At 54.7% G+C, this 17,218-nt stretch overlaps 5 protein-coding genes across 5 annotated transcripts; 2 read left to right on the top strand and 3 right to left on the bottom strand.

Moving 5' to 3' along the window:
- Positions 1–43: 43 nt before the first annotated feature.
- Positions 44–2,267, bottom strand: JN550_005641 (uncharacterized protein; the record flags this gene model as incomplete). Its single annotated transcript, XM_049317290.1, has 3 exons — positions 44–1,279; positions 1,334–1,551; positions 1,610–2,267. 3 exons carry the CDS (start codon positions 2,265–2,267, stop codon positions 44–46), a joined length of 2,112 nt encoding a protein of 703 aa, XP_049172263.1.
- A 4,070-nt stretch (positions 2,268–6,337) lies between these two features.
- Positions 6,338–9,501, top strand: JN550_005640 (uncharacterized protein; the record flags this gene model as incomplete). The annotated part of the gene is made up of 2 exons (XM_049317289.1): positions 6,338–8,506; positions 8,557–9,501. The coding sequence occupies 2 exons, from the start codon at positions 6,338–6,340 to the stop codon at positions 9,499–9,501; spliced, it is 3,114 nt and encodes a 1,037-aa protein (XP_049172262.1).
- A 720-nt stretch (positions 9,502–10,221) lies between these two features.
- JN550_005639 (uncharacterized protein) lies at positions 10,222–10,894 on the top strand (the record flags this gene model as incomplete). The annotated part of the gene is made up of 3 exons (XM_049317288.1): positions 10,222–10,306; positions 10,436–10,611; positions 10,790–10,894. The coding sequence occupies 3 exons, from the start codon at positions 10,222–10,224 to the stop codon at positions 10,892–10,894; spliced, it is 366 nt and encodes a 121-aa protein (XP_049172261.1).
- Positions 10,895–11,643: 749 nt separating this feature from the next.
- Positions 11,644–14,153, bottom strand: JN550_005638 (uncharacterized protein; the record flags this gene model as incomplete). The annotated part of the gene is made up of 4 exons (XM_049317287.1): positions 11,644–11,807; positions 11,920–13,345; positions 13,411–13,574; positions 13,631–14,153. 4 exons carry the CDS (start codon positions 14,151–14,153, stop codon positions 11,644–11,646), a joined length of 2,277 nt encoding a protein of 758 aa, XP_049172260.1.
- A 904-nt stretch (positions 14,154–15,057) lies between these two features.
- JN550_005637 (uncharacterized protein) lies at positions 15,058–16,360 on the bottom strand (the record flags this gene model as incomplete). Its single annotated transcript, XM_049317286.1, has 5 exons — positions 15,058–15,505; positions 15,567–15,633; positions 15,685–15,997; positions 16,048–16,152; positions 16,208–16,360. 5 exons carry the CDS (start codon positions 16,358–16,360, stop codon positions 15,058–15,060), a joined length of 1,086 nt encoding a protein of 361 aa, XP_049172259.1.
- Between the last annotated feature and the right edge of the window lie 858 nt (positions 16,361–17,218).

The following is a 17,218-nucleotide window of genomic DNA, read 5'->3' as shown; positions in this document are numbered from 1 at the left end:
CTCCATACGCCTTGTTTATGCATCTGAACCATACCCAAAATGCTTATCCTCCGTCGTCGATAGGTCCCCCAGCATCAATGCCGAACCTCCCATCGGGCCACCACCCGAGCCCGAACACCACACCCGCCCACAAGCCTTGTCTCTTCAGTTCCCGTTCGCTTCGCCACGCTGCTTCGCTTGGCATGAATAGTCCTCTCCTTTGTTCGTCGTCCCCCTTCCATAACTCACCACCAGCCAGAAGCGTCGCGGCTCCAGCGATCGAGCTCGGATTATGCGGTAATATGCCCCTTGTCCGCATGCTCGCCCACGCAACGATGTTGCAAAGCGCCATGAATCCGAGAAGTACCTGTAGAGCCAGCTTCGGAGGGCGGTTCTGTATGATCTTTGTGTTGCTGTATGTCAGACTTAATTGATCGGTCTGCGTCTCGGAGGTGTGAGAGGAGGACTTGATGGTGTAGAGACCGGAGACTATGATTATCAGGAACGGCCCGACCATGGTAGCTGCGCTTGTGAATCCTGCCGCCAGATGTCGTCGACGAAATGACGACAACATTTGTAAGAGAGGCAGGCGGCCGAGGTTATGAGTGAACAGGCCGCGGCTCGAGGATGCTCCGCTGGTAAGAGCGCAATAGGGCGACATGAGTATAGTGTTAAAGTTTATCGAAGAATAAAGCATACTGGTACCCCACATTATGATAGCCGGAATTATTGTCACGCCATAATGTGCCGCATCGGGGAAGAACGCGATTGACATCCCACCGGCATCATCTGAAACGTGCTGTATGCCTTCGAGTGCTCCTATCAGAGCCAGAGGAAACATAATGGCCAGTACTCGGCTCCAGATCCGTAGAGCAAGAGGCTGCCACCAGAGTAATGTATCGATCCCCTCCCTTATCTCCTTGGCAGGTTGGTACGATGGATTCATCCCTTCCCTCACAAGGGCGAACGTGTGACCATTAGATATTGTTGAGAAACGCTCGTGCTGTAAATGATAGCGCAGGTGCTGATAGTTTGATCTGAAGTGGTGACTCAACTCAAGATTACCCTGCAGAATAAACGCTAGGCCACCAATACTCTGGGGATTTCTCGGAACGACGCATTGTGGTCGCTTATACAGTACCGCAACCGAAATACCAAGACATGCGAGTAGAAGTGTGATGAGAGTTGCTGCAGTTCCCAACTTGACTTGCACTCTATCCTCGACATATCTGATTGACGGAAGTTGGTAATCGTGCATCAGCTCCGGCTCTACTTGCAATAGGCTTGTTGACAAGATAACCTTTGTATGAGTCAACACTTAGCTCAGTTGAAATACTTCAGGAGTAGACCCTACCAGAATGTTGAGCAATAGAACACCTGAAATCGTAAGCATCGGTACATAAAAGCCCTTTAGAACGGTGGCTTTGCACGTAATCAGCCATGGTGGCGACACCAAGTCGAGGAATATCGTCCTCTCCGTTGACGAAGGTCCCTCCCGCAGGTTTGCCCAAGGCTGAAGCAGCCTTGCGTTAATATCAACGCAGTTCCATATTGCCAAAAGTGAAGCTAGTACTATAGTAGACATATTAGGGCCAAACTGATGAATGGGCTAGGACAGATGTGTTGATACCTGAAGTTGGAATGAACTTCCAAAGATACACCAAGTCGACGGGATCAATGTAAGATCCGAGGCCTATATTCTTTGACGACACCACGTAAAGTGCCAATATTGCAACAGCTACTACGGCAAAGGCAAGCGCAAGAGCGATGAGAGTGAGCTCGCGGAGCCAAGGAGAGTCCCAATTCTCATGATGAGCAGGGGTTGGTGTCGCACCAGGTGGGGTCGCCGCCGGGTAGTTTCGAGTCTTGCTCTTTTCTCCGCCTTCGTCTGGAGTCGTTTCTTGCAGAGAATCAAGACTTAATCGGCTCTCCTCTTGGGGGCCTTCTGGTGAAGGCGGCTGCGGAGGAAAATGTGGTTGGCCCCCAAAACTGAGCTCCTTGTCCCATACTTGGTGGCCGAAAGCTGGGGTATCCGGGGATTTTGGCGATGCCGATCGTGCGTCCGATTCATCTGCTAGCCATGTCCGGTCTACAAGTTTCGGAGGAGATTCTGGCGATACTGCGAAAGCCTCGTTCGGAATGTGTCGCCACCGCCTGCTGCGACCCCGCCTCGGGGTACGCGGCTCGTCCTCCGTTGCAGGCGATAGCGGTGATACATCGTGAGTTTGCCTATATTCATCAAGCGTCGTCACCATGGGACTCACGTCTCCGGGACGTAGTCTATCCATGGCGGCGAGTGTAAGAACGAAACATGACTGAAAATGTCTTTCCGAGTTTGCTTATGTCGCCTGGTTTTGGGTGAGAATCACTCGTTTCAGCTTAGTAAGTCGAGGGTGACGGCAGTGCAACACTGCTTCTGCGTGCGATCTGCATTCGACAGCCGTAAGCTCCCACGGTCCCGCGAGACACGGAGGTCCCGCACCCCTCACTTACGGATGGTCGATCTGTACGCCGTGGGGGCCGAATTGGCGAATATGGGGAAGGATAAGCACGGAGCCGTGGAAGCTCATCTACAAACAAGGAAATTCAATTTGAAAGTCACCTATGCTCTTGCATCATGATCTTCACCGGGGCCTTGCCTCCCCGGTCTCTGGAAGCATGGATGCCAGTCCCGCAAGTACATATGAGCACGACATTGTTTGAATTTCCCGTGAGGCTGCAATACGCATGTACAGTTTTGTGCCACCGTTTGGCCGCCGTTTGAGCTCCGACTCTTGTCAAATGTTTCGGCAGCTTGCTTGGCAAGCTGACCGGAGGTTCCACTTCAGTCTGACATCCGACCTTCTCACCTGCTTGACCCTGATAGACGGCGAAGCAGGGGTTTTGCAGTAATGCTGGGACCAAACGCCTCGAATAAGTTCCTATACGCACAAGCAATGGAACACATGGAACTAGCCAGGCCATTGTGTGATGAAATGGATACCCGACACTGTTCCCGAGGGCCTTTTCCTCACAGCACTCATCCTTAAAATAGCATCATGAACTGATCACTGCTACGAGGGTTAAATCATAGACACGGTTTTGATTCCCTCTGGTGGGTTCTTGCTCAGAAGCCAAGTGGATTAGACGGGGTTCTGGTCCGAATGGATCAATACTAACCAGAGGCTAGCCAGGAGAGTCTCGTCGTGTTTGGTGACGGCAAACAAGCTCATGGCCTGGTGTGACTTGGACGTTGTCTCGTTGAAGGCTGTGTAGGTACTTGTCCCTTGCAGGAACTCCCACGAGTGCCACAATACTGGCTGTGCTCGAGGAGTTCAATGCACATTGGCCCTGCGGGTGCAGAGTTCATCAGACAGTACTCCTTGGTACCCTTTTCTGAGGATTACCCAACCCAGGGGGCCATCTGCCACGTGTTGTGCTTTGGGGTTGTGGAGATACCGCCGAGCTGGGAAGTGCAGCATGAGGCTGATGCGCAGCCATGGAGTCAAAAGCGGTGGCATATGAGCTTGGCGGCGTGCTATGCGTGAACTTCGAACCCAGAAAAGCGTCAATAGGAACGCAGGATCTCGGGTACGGTACCGAGGAATACGGCGCGTCCTCATGACGAGGTTGCGGCTCCCTAGCGGGACTGACGTACCCTAATTTTAGAATGACAAAAATATTAACTAGACATAGTAAGGAAAAGCTGGCGCCGGGCATCTGGGTTTTCACTTTTTCTCTTCAACCAAGGAATTGATCGACTCGCTTAAATGTCGTAGTCCCTGGATATGGAGTTGCCGCAGGTGCGTATTAGATTGTTCAATTCAACCTTTCGTGAACATTGAATAGGCGCTGCTGGGCTTCGGAGACGGCAGACCAGTTTGAGGAAGAGCCAACAGCGGGGCGACTTGCGCGTGTTGTAGGATTTGACAAGCCACAGGATCGACTGCTCGTAATGACAGGGCTCGAGCACGACAATGAGGAGAACTACCAATTGTCGATAGTATCTCGGTACAGTAGCTATCCGATAGAGGTAGCTACCCGATAAGCTTTGCGGACTCGGGGCTGCGGAAGCCGCACCTACGTTTGCGTCGGTATCACGGCGGTTTTGGCTGGTGACCCCCACATTCTCCGTCCCATTGAGCATCCGGAGCCGGGCCTTACATCGGCGAACCCGTCAGTGCCCCCTAAATAAACGGCCACGGCGGGAATCTTGGCCGTGCTCATGAACTACCACACCATCTGTCTGTGGGAAACGGGCATCGTCTCGACAGCACGAGAAGCGCTCCAGAACGAGGTAGTAGCAATTGACGACGACGGGAGCATCGCTCTGTAGCTTGTGTGGGGATTCGGATGGGAGGACGCGGCCTGAGGGCCTTATGCAGCTAGATACAGACATCCCGTCGCTAGTCGCTTAGTTGTCTCTATACACATTACCCAAGATCGGTTTATCTATCGATTTTATTTGATGCCCGAAAGTTCCACGTGCCTGCTGGAGTCGAGAAGTTTGGGGGACATCCATTGTGGGCTCCATCAGGTGTGACGTCGGCTTGCATTTTTGCGACTGGGGAACAAACCAGCGAGACCCAACCCAAAGCGACTACCATAGTAGCACTACAGCCTGGGCGTTCGTAAGTCTTGAGATTTGTTTATCACGACAAGACAGTTCTCGTCTGATCAACGAGGATTGCAACTTGTTGGAAGCCCGTGTAAAGTGTGCATCCGATCCTAGTGGATGCAATTGGTCGTTGACAGCATTTCCATGCTGGATAGTCGCAGAGAATGAAAGGTCTCATCGGCGAATGCGCGTTCTGGAGAACATGTACCTCGCATGTACCCCGGCTGATCAGACCCCCAGCGGAGTGGCCTAGTTATCTAGCATCCGACGTTGCTTTGCTTGACACTTGCAGGTTGCAACCTTTTGTCAAGTATTCTACACTGCACGTGGACATCTGAGTCGGGATGAGACGACCCTGACTCGGCCTCCTCGTCTCATGCAGAAGTCTCACATGGCCCGCTAGAACGTATCGCTAAAGACCGTCCATAAGGCTGCTTGGCGATTGGCGATTGACGATCTTGGTTGTTTACCGCCAAGTGCAGCCGTTGGGATCGGACACGCGCTGGAAGCGCAAGAGCTAGGAGAGTTTGCGTTGCCTGTGCTACGTACGCATCGGGGCGATGTTGCCACGGACCTCTTGCTTGCCATTGAAAGAGATTTCGTTCGCTTTGTCCGCACTCTGTTCATGGCGTCCTGTGCGCCTCGAATCAAATCTCCCCATCGTGGTAGCTCACGTCCAACTAGGGAAAGTTTTCAAGGTTGCTCGGCGCTCGTCGAATCGGCTTTGAGCCAACGCTCTGGGATTGCCTGCGTGTTAGTGACTGGCTTGACCGGCTGCCAGCGCCCCCCACGCGCTATTCGAAGCTTTCGTCGATGCCGCAGCGTGCACCGGGAGGGGACTCGATTTCCAAGACCTGCCCAGAGTCTTATCCTCGGCATTGAGAGCTTCGCGTGTGCTTGATTCTGCAATTGCCATGCATCTATTTCTCTATCTGTTGGTGTTGGACGCTGATCGGAAAAAGCGGCATCAAATCAGCCTCCTTCCAAGCCTTTTCCAAGATACCTTCGGGGTACACCAGGCGGGAGGGACCTATCAGCGGGCGTCGACAAGGCTCAGCGCCCATGGGGGCCCTAGCATGCCGCCCCAACAGCCCCGCCTGGGTGCGCTAGATCCCTACATCGGCCCCATCTGCACTCCCCCCAACTTTCGCCCGCTCATCATCGATGGGGCTCATGCCAAAAAGTTAGACGGGTCCTGGGTTGCTTTGCGAGTCTTGGCTAAAAAGGTTTGTTGACGCTCTCTTATCTTGGTGACATTGCGGTTTTCTTCCCCGCTGCATCTCTTTGCGCCTCGTCTCGACTCTCTGTGGCGAGCCTGACGATAGTTTCGCGCTCCCTACCGTCGCTGGACAATCCCGCCCAGTTTCCCCCCGCGGAGAGCAATCAACTCTGTCCGCTGCTACAATAGCGGCCTGCTACCTGGATGCGCCTCGAGCTGTGACGAGCTTGGCAACCATCCGTATACGAAAATTATCTGCTCTCGCACTTTTCCAACCCCTTCCCTAGCTGGTAGGCCAGTCATTGGCGCGCAACGGTTCCTCTGGATGCATCGCGGTCACTTGCAGTCTGGGGTCGCTGTCATCGATTGGGGGGTTTCGAGCTCGAGCGCCTGCCGAAGGTCCTCCGTCCTGTCCGGACCGGCTTCGAGATCGCCTTTCACACCCGCGTCTGAACAACGACCGAACTGAACGACCAGAAGCGAAGCTTGCAAAATAGGACTAGGAAGCCATTTGTGGCAAAGGCTTCAAATACCATTTCACCATGGCGTGGGACCACCTTTCGATCACCAAGTCCCATCTGGTGTACATTATCCTGGGAGGCTTCACTTCGCTTTTCATGCTGTGCTCTTCCATCATCAAGGAGCGCATGTACATTGGCGAAGCCACTGTGGCTACCCTGTGCGGTCTCATCTTCGGGCCCCATGCTGCAAATCTCATCGACCCCAATTCGTGGGGCAACGTCGACGAGGTCACGCTCGAGTTTTCTAGGATTGTGCTCGTCGTGCAGTGTTTCGCCGTTGGTGTCGAATTGCCAAAGTTTTACATGGAAAGACACTGGAAGTCTGTGGTGTTTCTCCTACTACCGGTCATGACTTTTGGTTGGCTCATCACCAGCTTGTTCATCTTCTGGTTGGTGCCACCGTTGAACTGGCTGGAGAGCTTGACAGTTGCAGCCTGCGTGACAGCCACAGACCCTGTCCTGGCCTCGTCGGTTGTTGGCAAGGGCAAGTTTGCCAAGCGAGTTCCGAAGCATCTGCGAGATTTGTTGTCTGCCGAGTCAGGTTGCAACGATGGCATGGCTTTCCCCTTCATCTACCTCTCCCTGTATCTCATTCAAGACAAGCTGAATGCCAAGGAGGTGACTTATCACTGGCTTGTGTATACCGTCTTGTACGAGTGTATCTTTGGTGCCGTCTATGGATTCCTGATTGGCTACTTTGCCCGCCATGGCATCAAGTACGCTGAGAGGCACGATTTGATTGATCGGGAGAGTTTCCTGGTCTTCTACTTCACCTTGGCCTTGTTTTGCGCGGGCTCTGGTAGTATCCTCGGTGTCGATGATCTGCTTGTTGGCTTCTCTGCTGGAGTTGGTTTCTCCAACGACGGTTGGTTCTCCTCGAAAACCGAAGAGTCTCACGTTTCCAACGTCATTGATCTGCTTATTAACTTGGCATACTTTGTGTACTTTGGCACGATCATTCCATGGGATCAATTCAACAACGCGGCCTTGCGCCTTTCGGCTTGGAGACTGACTGTCATCGCCATATTCGTCATTCTTTTCAGGCGCATTCCCATCATGATGGCTCTGAAACCTCTTATACCTGATGTCAAAACCTGGCGCGAGGCGCTGTTCGCTGGTCATTTTGGTCCAATCGGTGTCGGTGCCATTTTCATTGCTATCCTGGCACGTGCTGAACTGGAGACCGAACACACGATTCCCCTTTCTGTGGTCCCGTCATTCGAAGACACGACAGTAGAGCATGCGGAGTTGATAGTTCTCGTATGGCCTATCACGACATTCTTGGTCGTGGCGTCTATCTTGGTGCACGGCTCTTCGGTTGCTGTCTTCACTCTGGGCAAGCATATCAACACGCTCAGTCTGACAATGTCGTACACAGCCGCTCCAGACGACGGTCCATCGTGGATGAACCGGCTTCCAAGGATATCCTCCCAATCACGGTCACAAGCACGTACAATGTCTGACACGGAAGGGGATGACCTCAAAATGCCCGAATTTCCGCCGGGTACCCTCCCACCAACTGGTTTGCCAGGCCAATTCCTTCGGCGCCAGAAAGAGGAAGACAATCCTAGCAAGAATGGTAGCCGTGCCTCGTCTTTGATGGGTCGCCGTCGCAGCAGAAAGCGCTGGGATGAGGGGATGGGACCTGGTGGACCTGTTACCCAGTCAGCCATCTTTCCTCAGCGGCGCAGCCAAAGTGGTCTATCCGACGCCATGTCTCCGACTTCTCCCATGTCTCCTTCTGACCGCCAGGATACTTCTGGCACACTAACGGGCGACGAAGATGCGAACCAGCTGCGCGAAAAGGGTTCTCGAGACCCCGAGAAGCTTGAGCAACAGACTTCAGAAGAAGATGTCAGTCCGCACGACGGTGAGCGAAGGGGCCAGCAGGACCCTCCAGAGATTGAAGTCTACGACGAGGGCGACAATATTGTCATTGAGGACGAAGAGGGCCAGGTCTTGGCTGTGGAACCCCGCAAAACACAACATCACAGTGTAGGCGAGGTGGCACATGATCTTGGCAACCTCAAGGAAGCAGCAAAGAACGAGACTCAGAAACCTGGCTGGACGTACGATTCTCTCAAGAAACGACTTGGAGATTGGCGTGACGAGGAAGTCCAGAAGAGGAAGACCAAGACCGATTCGGAGAAGAGGCACGCGCCAGCTCGTGCCTACCAGTTCGGAAATACCGTAAGTTCTAACGCATCTCGAAGGGATGGATGTCCGCTGACCCTTGACAGATCATCGTGGAGGATGAGGACGGTGAGGTGGTCAAAAAGTACGAGCTACCTTCGCAGAAGGCTGAGGGAAGCAACAACGACTTTGTTGCCACTAGCCTCAAGTATATGGGCATAAGTGGCCTCACGAAACAGGGGCACAAGTCTAAGCCGGCTGAAGATGACGCCGCAGAGGCTGCTGGTGAGGAGGCTCCACCACGTCCACCTGTGCGCCAGGGGACTTTCAGTGGTTGGACTGGCTTCGGTAAGTCCGGAGCCGGTGAAGGCAGAAAGAAGAGCGTGGCAGCCGGCGCGGAAGACGACCAGAAGAAGCAGGAGGAGGAGGATCGCAAGATCAGATTCACGATTGCGGGCGAGGGCCGTCGGATGACGAAGGACGATTTCTTAAAGGAAGTCCAGAAGATGGACCCCCGAACCCGAAGACAGGTGCTTGAGCAGTCTGACGCGCCTCCTGCTGTAGTGGCCCTCGCCAAACAACAAGGGACTGGCTCTGGCTCGGCAACACCATCGTCCATTGGTGCCTCCAAGCCTACGGCAGTCAAGACTACCAGCACGGCGGCGGCGGCAAGGAAAGGCGCAGGCCATTCCATGTCCCCTGCGAGAGCGGAACCTGCACGTGGACGAAGCACCACCGTGACGGCAAGATCACCTGCAGGAACATCGCCCGCCGAAAGCTCAGCAGATACTCGTCAAGATGTGGCGGCCTCAGACACGCCCGAGACTGCCGTCGAGCGCCGCCGAAGGCTGGCTGCGCTGTCGGGCATGCGCGACGAGGAGGAGCCGTCCACTGAAACCGAGACGCCAGCGGAGAGGAGACGACGCGAAGCCGCCCTCGGGCTGGGCAGTCCCGGTGCGGTGGACAGCGACAGCGAAGACGACGATACGCCCCGAGTGCCTCCCACCAGGCGCGGGATTAGGTTTGCCGACGCTCCGCGTCCGGGGGCCTAGGCGCGAGTGATAGATTAGACGATGGTAGAGGTGTGTTAGCATAAGTTGGTGCACGAGTCTTTCTGGGAATATAGCATAAACGGGTATGAGTTCCCGTGTAGCGCATTGCATCGATCGGTAGACGTTTATAGGAGCGAATTCATGATATAACTCTCAGCATTCCGGATACCTATATGTGGGCCGGTGTGCATACCAAGCTAGTCCAGGCTCTATACACATCCCACGTTTCTTTGGATGGGGGTAAAACACCAGCGGTGCATAACCATAACTATCAGATGCAAGCCCGTCATGAGGTAGACATTATATACCCCGTACGTTACGTCCAGACAGGCACACAGATAGCGCACTGTGCCAGCCGCTACAACAAGGGGGACACTGTGTGCCCATATAATGGCCTTGAACCCCCAAAAGCACCGTGCTTTTACACTGTCCAAGCACGGTGCGTCTGTCGGCTTCGGCTAAACTGACGGCCGACACCACCCCCCTGTAGCCAGCTCCGTCATCACGGGCTCCGGGGACAGAAATTTTGTAGCGGCTCGAGGTCCACCCAGGAGCTACGATTTCTACCGGCATTGCTGTCTATCAACCAAGGCATTTGAGCACCACCCAGCTTGCCAGCTCTCCACCCTCACTTTCCCAGCAGACGACGACGACATCACCCCAGTCGCGCTTTTTACCACATTTGCAAGCTTCAGTGTCGCATTTTCTCCAGTCGCCACAATGGTTCAGCTCACAGAGGTCGTCGACGAGCACTTCCAGGAGGGCCAGATCGGCCCTGAGGACGACGAGGACTACTCCGACACTGGTAAGTCCACGATCGCCTGCATCGCTAATTCCGCGACGCACGCGCGCCCTTTGTCGCCCAGCTTCTGCGCGAGACGATTCAGGGAGCACCGGCGAAACAGCGAGCGCTAATGAACATGCCTGCCTGCAGACTCCGAGATCTCCAACGAGTCCGACTACGACCCGTCCGACGAGACCCTGGGCGAGCGCCTCTACGCCCTGCGCGACATCATCCCTCCCCAGACCCGCAACTCCATCTACAACGGCGTCAACAACACGACCGGCGCAGTCAAGTCCGTCCTCAGCTTCAGCGGCAAGACCCTGTGGGTCATCGCGACGTCGGCCCTGCTGCTCGGCGTCCCGTGGGCGCTTGCCTTTGCCGAGGAGCAGCAGGTCATGGATATGGAGAAGGAGATGAAGATGCGTGAGATGGGTGGCGATGTGAGTTAACGCGTTACTTCAAGTTCGATGTATTTAACGCATGTGCTGATGTTCCATCTCTTAGATGCTCACTGGTGGCAACGGGGCCCAGCCTGGCGGCCAAGGCTCTTTGACTGCTGAGCAGGTCGGCGCTGCTCTGGGCAAGGCCGAGGCCAAGCCTGCTCTGTAAGGCGCTCCACGCAGCCCGCCTGCAGTGCATCTTTTGGATCAAACACCACCTCCTCGTGCTGGAGTCGTTGTACACTACACCATCTAATCTCAGCCCTGGGTCTCTCGGCATCGAGCCACGCTAAAGAGTGGCTCGGGGTGAGGCCTGATTCAAGGCTTCAGAACGACGCCCTTGGGGCTTCTCGTTCGTTCTTGTGTTAAACATACTAAGGGGAATCACGATTGGAGATGTTCCCCATCTCTCTCACCTCATGAAAAGCTTGCGGCATGCATTGTATGATAGTATTGGCGTTGAAGCCACGGTACATAGGACCAGGGGAGGCAGCATGCGTCTGGAATCGACGAGGAGTCTCGAGAATCAATGAACTGATAACACCACTTATGCTGCTTTGGAGCCGTGAAGTCAAATGTCGGCGTGGCATAACCTCTCAAAGTCCCTGTGTACCTGTTGTCTCAGCGAAGCAGGCAATATGGAGAGTCTTAACCCAGCTCCACCACTACTTGAAAGCGCTTGTGGCTACGAGCACGACGGCGTCGCCTTATGCAAGGCAAGTGGTCATCTGAGCGCTATGGAAGAAATTGTAAGCAGGTTCCAAAGATGAGCTTGAGGCCTGCAACCCATTACCTTATGCCATGATATTGTTTATATATATATAGTGCTTCTAGATTTCTAGCTATATTTCATCGTAACTATACTGGTACGTGATTGATGCTGAGCCAGCGATCTCATAGGACAAACAGACTTTCTGTTTACGGCGTATACCTCCCAATACTGCCGCCCCAGGACCCGGTGAACCCGTTCGCCGTCAAAATCTCTGTGCCATTCGCGAGACGCAGCGGCGCTCGGGTATCCTTGGAGCACAGACCAAAAGCCTGGAAGTTGGAAGGCGTCTCTACGACCCAGTGCAGATAATCTGTTGAGATTTGTGCGGTCAGTATTTCTTCTTATTACTCCTTGCTTCCACAATGGGAAAAGTTGGGTCTAGCATCGGAGCAAAAGGGGGGGGGCTGGCAATGATCACTCACCTTGGCATCCATCCGTGCAGGACTGGTACCCAGGCCCGCTGAAGAAGACCCACGACGCCGACGCGTACGTGTAGATGTTCTCGCCGCCCTGGAACAGGTTGGCCAGGCCCATGCGGCAGCGCGCGTCGGCGGCGTCGCACAGGGCGTTGAAGTCCGGGTCGCCCCAGGCGGCGCCCGTGTCGGGCGTCCAGGGCGCGGGCGGCAGCTGCCGCACGTTGTCGCCCTGGTCGTAGTTGGTCTCGGACTGCAGCTGGCTGACGAAGACGTTGGCGGCGCCGTGCAGGTTGAGCTGGTACAGCCACCAGTGCTCGCTGCCCAGGGCGTGCAGCCACGTGCCGCGCGTCGCCTGCACCAGCGCGCCGCCCTTGGCCGCGATGTTGGACCCGCCCGCAAAGTCCTCCGTGATGTGGTCCGCCACCCAGTTCCACACGTTCTCGACGTACGCCGACGACGTCGCCGCGAAGTGCAGGCCCAGGAACGCCGCCCGGCACTCGGCCGCCGCGTCGTTGCAGCTCGACGTCAGGCCCTCGGCGCCCCGCGTGCCGCCGATGGTCACCAGCGAGTTCCAGAGGCCCACGTCGCCCGCCGCCGCGCCCGCCATGTGGAACTGCAGCACGATGGCGCCCGGGAGCACGTCCGAGACGGTGAAGCGCATGTCCTGGATCTGCGCCGTGCCGACGTCTCCCGGGTTGCCGACCATGACGATGGGCTGCGGGCTGGCTGAGTCCTTGAAGAAGTCGCCCGCGCCCGTGATGGTGGCCCACGCCTCGCCGACGATGCGGGAGCCCACGGGGATGTGGACGGTGGATTCGACGCGGTACTTGCCAAAGGGGAAGTAGGCAATCTTGCCCTTCTCCGCTGCGAACTGCAGGATCTGGTTGAGGACGCCCGCCTCGTCGACGGTATTGTCCCCACGGACGACATGCCCGCCGTTTTGGGACGGATCCTTGATGTTGATGAAGTCGGAGACTGGGTTCGTCGCATAGTTGGGCGCCGGGATCACCGGGTAGCGGCCTCCGGGCGCGAGTGCGGCCGGGCGGGTGTTGGAGGAGTTGACGGCCCCGTAGATCGGGTCGCGGTCCACCGTGTTGGCGTACGAGAACTGGTCCACGTGGCGGGCGGCGCCGAGCAGGGTCCCGTCGAGGTTGACGGCGACGTCAGAGTCCGTGTCCTTGTCCAGGTTCTCGATCAGGAAGGACGGGTACACGCTCGTGTTGAAGGTGACGCCCGAGTTGATGGACTTGGCGTCGACGATGGCCACCCAGGGCGAGCCGCCCGTGCACGAGACCGCGAAGCCGACGCTCTCAAACGTCGGTGCGATGAGGCTGATGGTGTTGCCACCGTCGATCAGCATGCCGACCGTGTTCTCCTTGAAGTAGATGCTCTTGTAGGCGGCCTGCTGGTGCCCGTTGTGGTATATACCGTTCTATACTCGAGTCCACTTTATCAGCATGTCTGTGGCACAGTGTTAGTTGCCTCAGTGGAACGCACCTGTCCGCGCTCGATGTGCACGTCCGAGAGCCCGAGAGTCGAGCCTCGTCCCAGCCGAATTCCGCTGTGGCCAGTACCGTTGACGGAGTATGCCATGGTGATTTTCACATTCTGCAGCTGGCAGGCCTGGGCGACTCCCCACCAGAGCGCGGTGAAAGAAGTTCCTATTGCTCAGTGTCAGACAAGCTGGGACTATAGACTGAAGGCGTGTGGTGCTTACCTCCGTCGATATCAGACGTGTCGAGAATGATGTTCTTCAAGCCAACGGCGAATGATAATTCTCCAGAAATGCCGGTGCCGGGATCCTGGCCGGAGAGCAGCGTTTGGTCCTCAGTGAACCCGCCAGCGGCGGCCTTGAACACAGGAGGCTCCGCGGCATCGCCCATCAGAATGGTGTCCGTGTTCATGTAGATGGTCTGGTTGATCGTATAGGTGCCCGGCGGTATGTACACAACCCTCGGCTCGGACGCGAGCCATTGCGAGTGGCGCTTACCACCGTTGCCATTGTCGTTGATGGCGGCCTGGATCTCGACGGCCGTAGCGCCGGGGCTCACGGATTTGAAGACCGGGTACGTGTGGTTGGTGTCGAGATCCGGGGCGTCTCCCTTGTACGGGCCGGTGTGGTCCAGATTGGCGTACCAGAACGTAGTCGCCGCCGCTGCTGAGTAGTCGGCTCGTTTAATTTGCGCCGCGCAGAGAGGCGCCGCTGCCAGTAAAGCGACAACTGCAGCGTATCCTACCATAGTTTCTATGGTACAAGTCTATAGCAACGATGGCATGTCCGGGGAAGAATCAGACAGCATCAACGACAATGAGAGACGGTGCCGCATCATGAAGCACTAGGGGATCTGCTCAGCACTTTAGGCCAAGGCCATCACGTCAAGATCATCATCACTTCTTCACTTGCAGTTCGTAAACTCCTCACGCCTGTTCCACATGGGAGACTAGAGCCCAACTAGACGGTGCCGCTAAGGTCGACTCAGGGGTGTCACGGACCCGAAGACCGCCTTGGTATGCTATTTTCGGCAACCTGCAATCTTGTTCGCGAAAAGCGGACTGAAACTTCCAATGGGGTTGTGTTAACTGAGGTGGAAGGATTCTAGGGCCGAGCAGTTGTTCCCGCAGTACTCGGTCGCGAAGTTCTTCTTGCTGGCTGCGGTGTTTAGCGCGTTCTATCTTGAGAGTCTCCGTGGCTTGCTGGAGATGTTGCAGCCCTGTGACCTGGGATGCGACGTAGGATCGTGGGATGATGCGGCTCTTCAAGGAGGGGGGACCGAAGGAACGCATAACTGCTGACCCCTACTACAGTAGGTCCAGCAATTGACTATGCTCGCGTCAGCGGCTGAGCCCTGGCCCGAGCCTGCTTGCTTTCTTCGGGATCGCTGTCAGCCGCAATTTACACAGGGTTTCACTGCAGTGAAGCCCACTTTTCCGGCCATTCGTCTTTTACTTAGTAAGCTTGCTGTGGGAGTAATACTCCGTGAAGCTCATCCATTCGATGTCGGCAAGAATCGCGGCAGTGCTGCAAAGAACTAAATACAATCATTTCGGGTTGTTACAGACGGCGCTGGACCAGTGGCGGTCCAAAAGGTTAAATAGTACACTGCAGGCGAACAGATAAGGTCACCACAGACTGATTGAAGTTGCTTAAACTTGCTCCAAGTTTTGCTGGGACCGTCCGCCTGTTTCCTGCACCACATGGCTTGTGACCACGATAGTCGTATCGCGCAGGATATGTTTCTGGCTTGCGTCATCAGAGCAGTTATCCCAGCCATTTTCTCCGGCTCTGCAGGTTGTTTTGACGTCTCCAACCTCATCCATCCTGATCGAGTTTTGGTTATACCTCAGTCCGAAGCGGCTAGTCTTCTTCGACCTAGACTTCGACTTCGACTTCGAATCGCCACTGCTGGAGAGAGTCCGGAGGAATGGGATGTATTTCAGCAGCGGTCTTAGAGTTGCCATTGAGCCCGCAACGATTCCCAGGCCGGATTCCACGATGGACCATATCGCGATATTGGCTATGTTGTATAGATAATCCTCAGATATGCTGTAGTATACGAGGTAGCGAATTCGTACGATCGTTGCAGTGCTGGCACTTTATGGAGCATTGCGAGTTAGACCTACGGCCCTCAACTACGTAGAAGAACCAAACTTACACGAAACCAAGTCCGAGGACAATAGCTACCGAAAGTTTTACACGGTATCGCAATTGGACATTCCATACTTGAACTCAATATTAGCTACACAGTAGCAAGTAATGTAGGCTGCACTTACGTATAAAAGCCGGTAGAATAGCGCATACCCAGTCCGTTAGTATCGATATGACTGAGATAAAGTATGAGACATTAATGATGACAGATTTATCAGCACATGAGCCCGCTGAAGGGTCCCAGGTGGCTGAAATCGGCTGGCACCATGATAATACCGCAATGTCGGTGACTAGACAGCCGACGATGGTGAAGAAGATAATGCCGTATAGAATCCATTTGAAGAGTTTGCGGGTCGTAATGCGTATAAGGGCAACGCAGATCGAGGACTTGATGGGGACCGTGCTGAGGACGTAAAATATCTGGAAGAACATGAACCACTATATGATGTTAGAGTTTCACACTTTGCACCCTTCAGCGACTGACGTACTTTTTTTCCTTCTTGGAGGTCATCATCTGTCAGATACTGATCCCTTGTTCCAACGCCATTCAAGACGGCAAGTATTGTTGATGCTGTGGCAATTGTGTAGAATACCTGTTTCCATTACGCATGAGCAGCTGACCACAGTCGAATGCGTGTTCATACGAACCAGACCTGCCACCATCAACCAGTCATCTGCACCAATTCCCTTGATATTCCGTCTAATGGTTAGCCGCAGAGCCACCGTAATCCACGACAGGATCACGAGCACAACGGAGATAACAAAAAGGGTGAGGCCTGGGCCATCAAGTCTTGTTGTCATGGCGTGCAACGTATCGAAACAGCATTACACAAAGATGAAAAAAAAAAAAAAAAAATTAAAACAAGCTGACCTTCCCGCTGGAAGATGTTCACTCCAGCTTCAAATAAGAAGGCGAATCAGCCCATTTTCAACTCATCAGGCCATGGTTATTAATCATGGCAAAAGAGTCTACCTATGCGACCAGCCATGCACAGTACTTCTAAACTCTTAGCCATAGTACTTAGTCTTGCATTAGCTCGTGCCGGAAAGAAGCCATCAAGCTCGGCAGGGTTCCAATTGCAGATTACTTGGGTACCTACCAAACAAGCGGCCTGAATTGTCGGATCAAAAATGTATCCCTGCGATGTTAGGCCTACACGATAACAGTCCTCCCCACACTGAGAGTCCTGTCAGTCAATGTAGCCCCTTTTAACAGAGCTGATCGGAGCCGCTCATCACGAATTAGCTCGGCGATCTGTCTGTGCGGCACGCTCGGCGGATATGCCATCCAGCTGACAATGCAGGTCCTTGTCAATCAGCCCCCACTCCAATGTCTCGGATACCAGGCGAGAGGTTAAAGACTATAACGGCGGAGAAAAACCTATGCATGCAGACCATAAATATTTCCAGATCTGCCAATACCGGAACCGCCCACCTCGACTGTACGGCAACGTAGACATATACCACAAATAGGCTCTTATGTAATCAGCCCTGGTCCATTCTCTTCTCCAGATTTACTGTGGAGAGATCAAGGTCCGCCCTACTGGAGTCCGATAACCGAGCACTCAGTTCTGGCCCTCGCCGTCTCGCCGCGTCACCGAAGTGGGACGGCGCCTTTGGCTGGCACATAGTTGCGACCGACCAATCCTGATTGTCCCA

This window comes from Neoarthrinium moseri (genome assembly GCF_022829205.1).
Source record: "Neoarthrinium moseri strain CBS 164.80 chromosome Unknown scaffold18_Wmoseri_CBS_16480, whole genome shotgun sequence".
Classification (NCBI taxonomy): Eukaryota; Fungi; Ascomycota; class Sordariomycetes; order Amphisphaeriales; family Apiosporaceae; genus Neoarthrinium; species Neoarthrinium moseri.
Note: the sequence above shows the minus strand (reverse complement) of the source record. Positions and strands in the feature narration are given on the sequence as shown.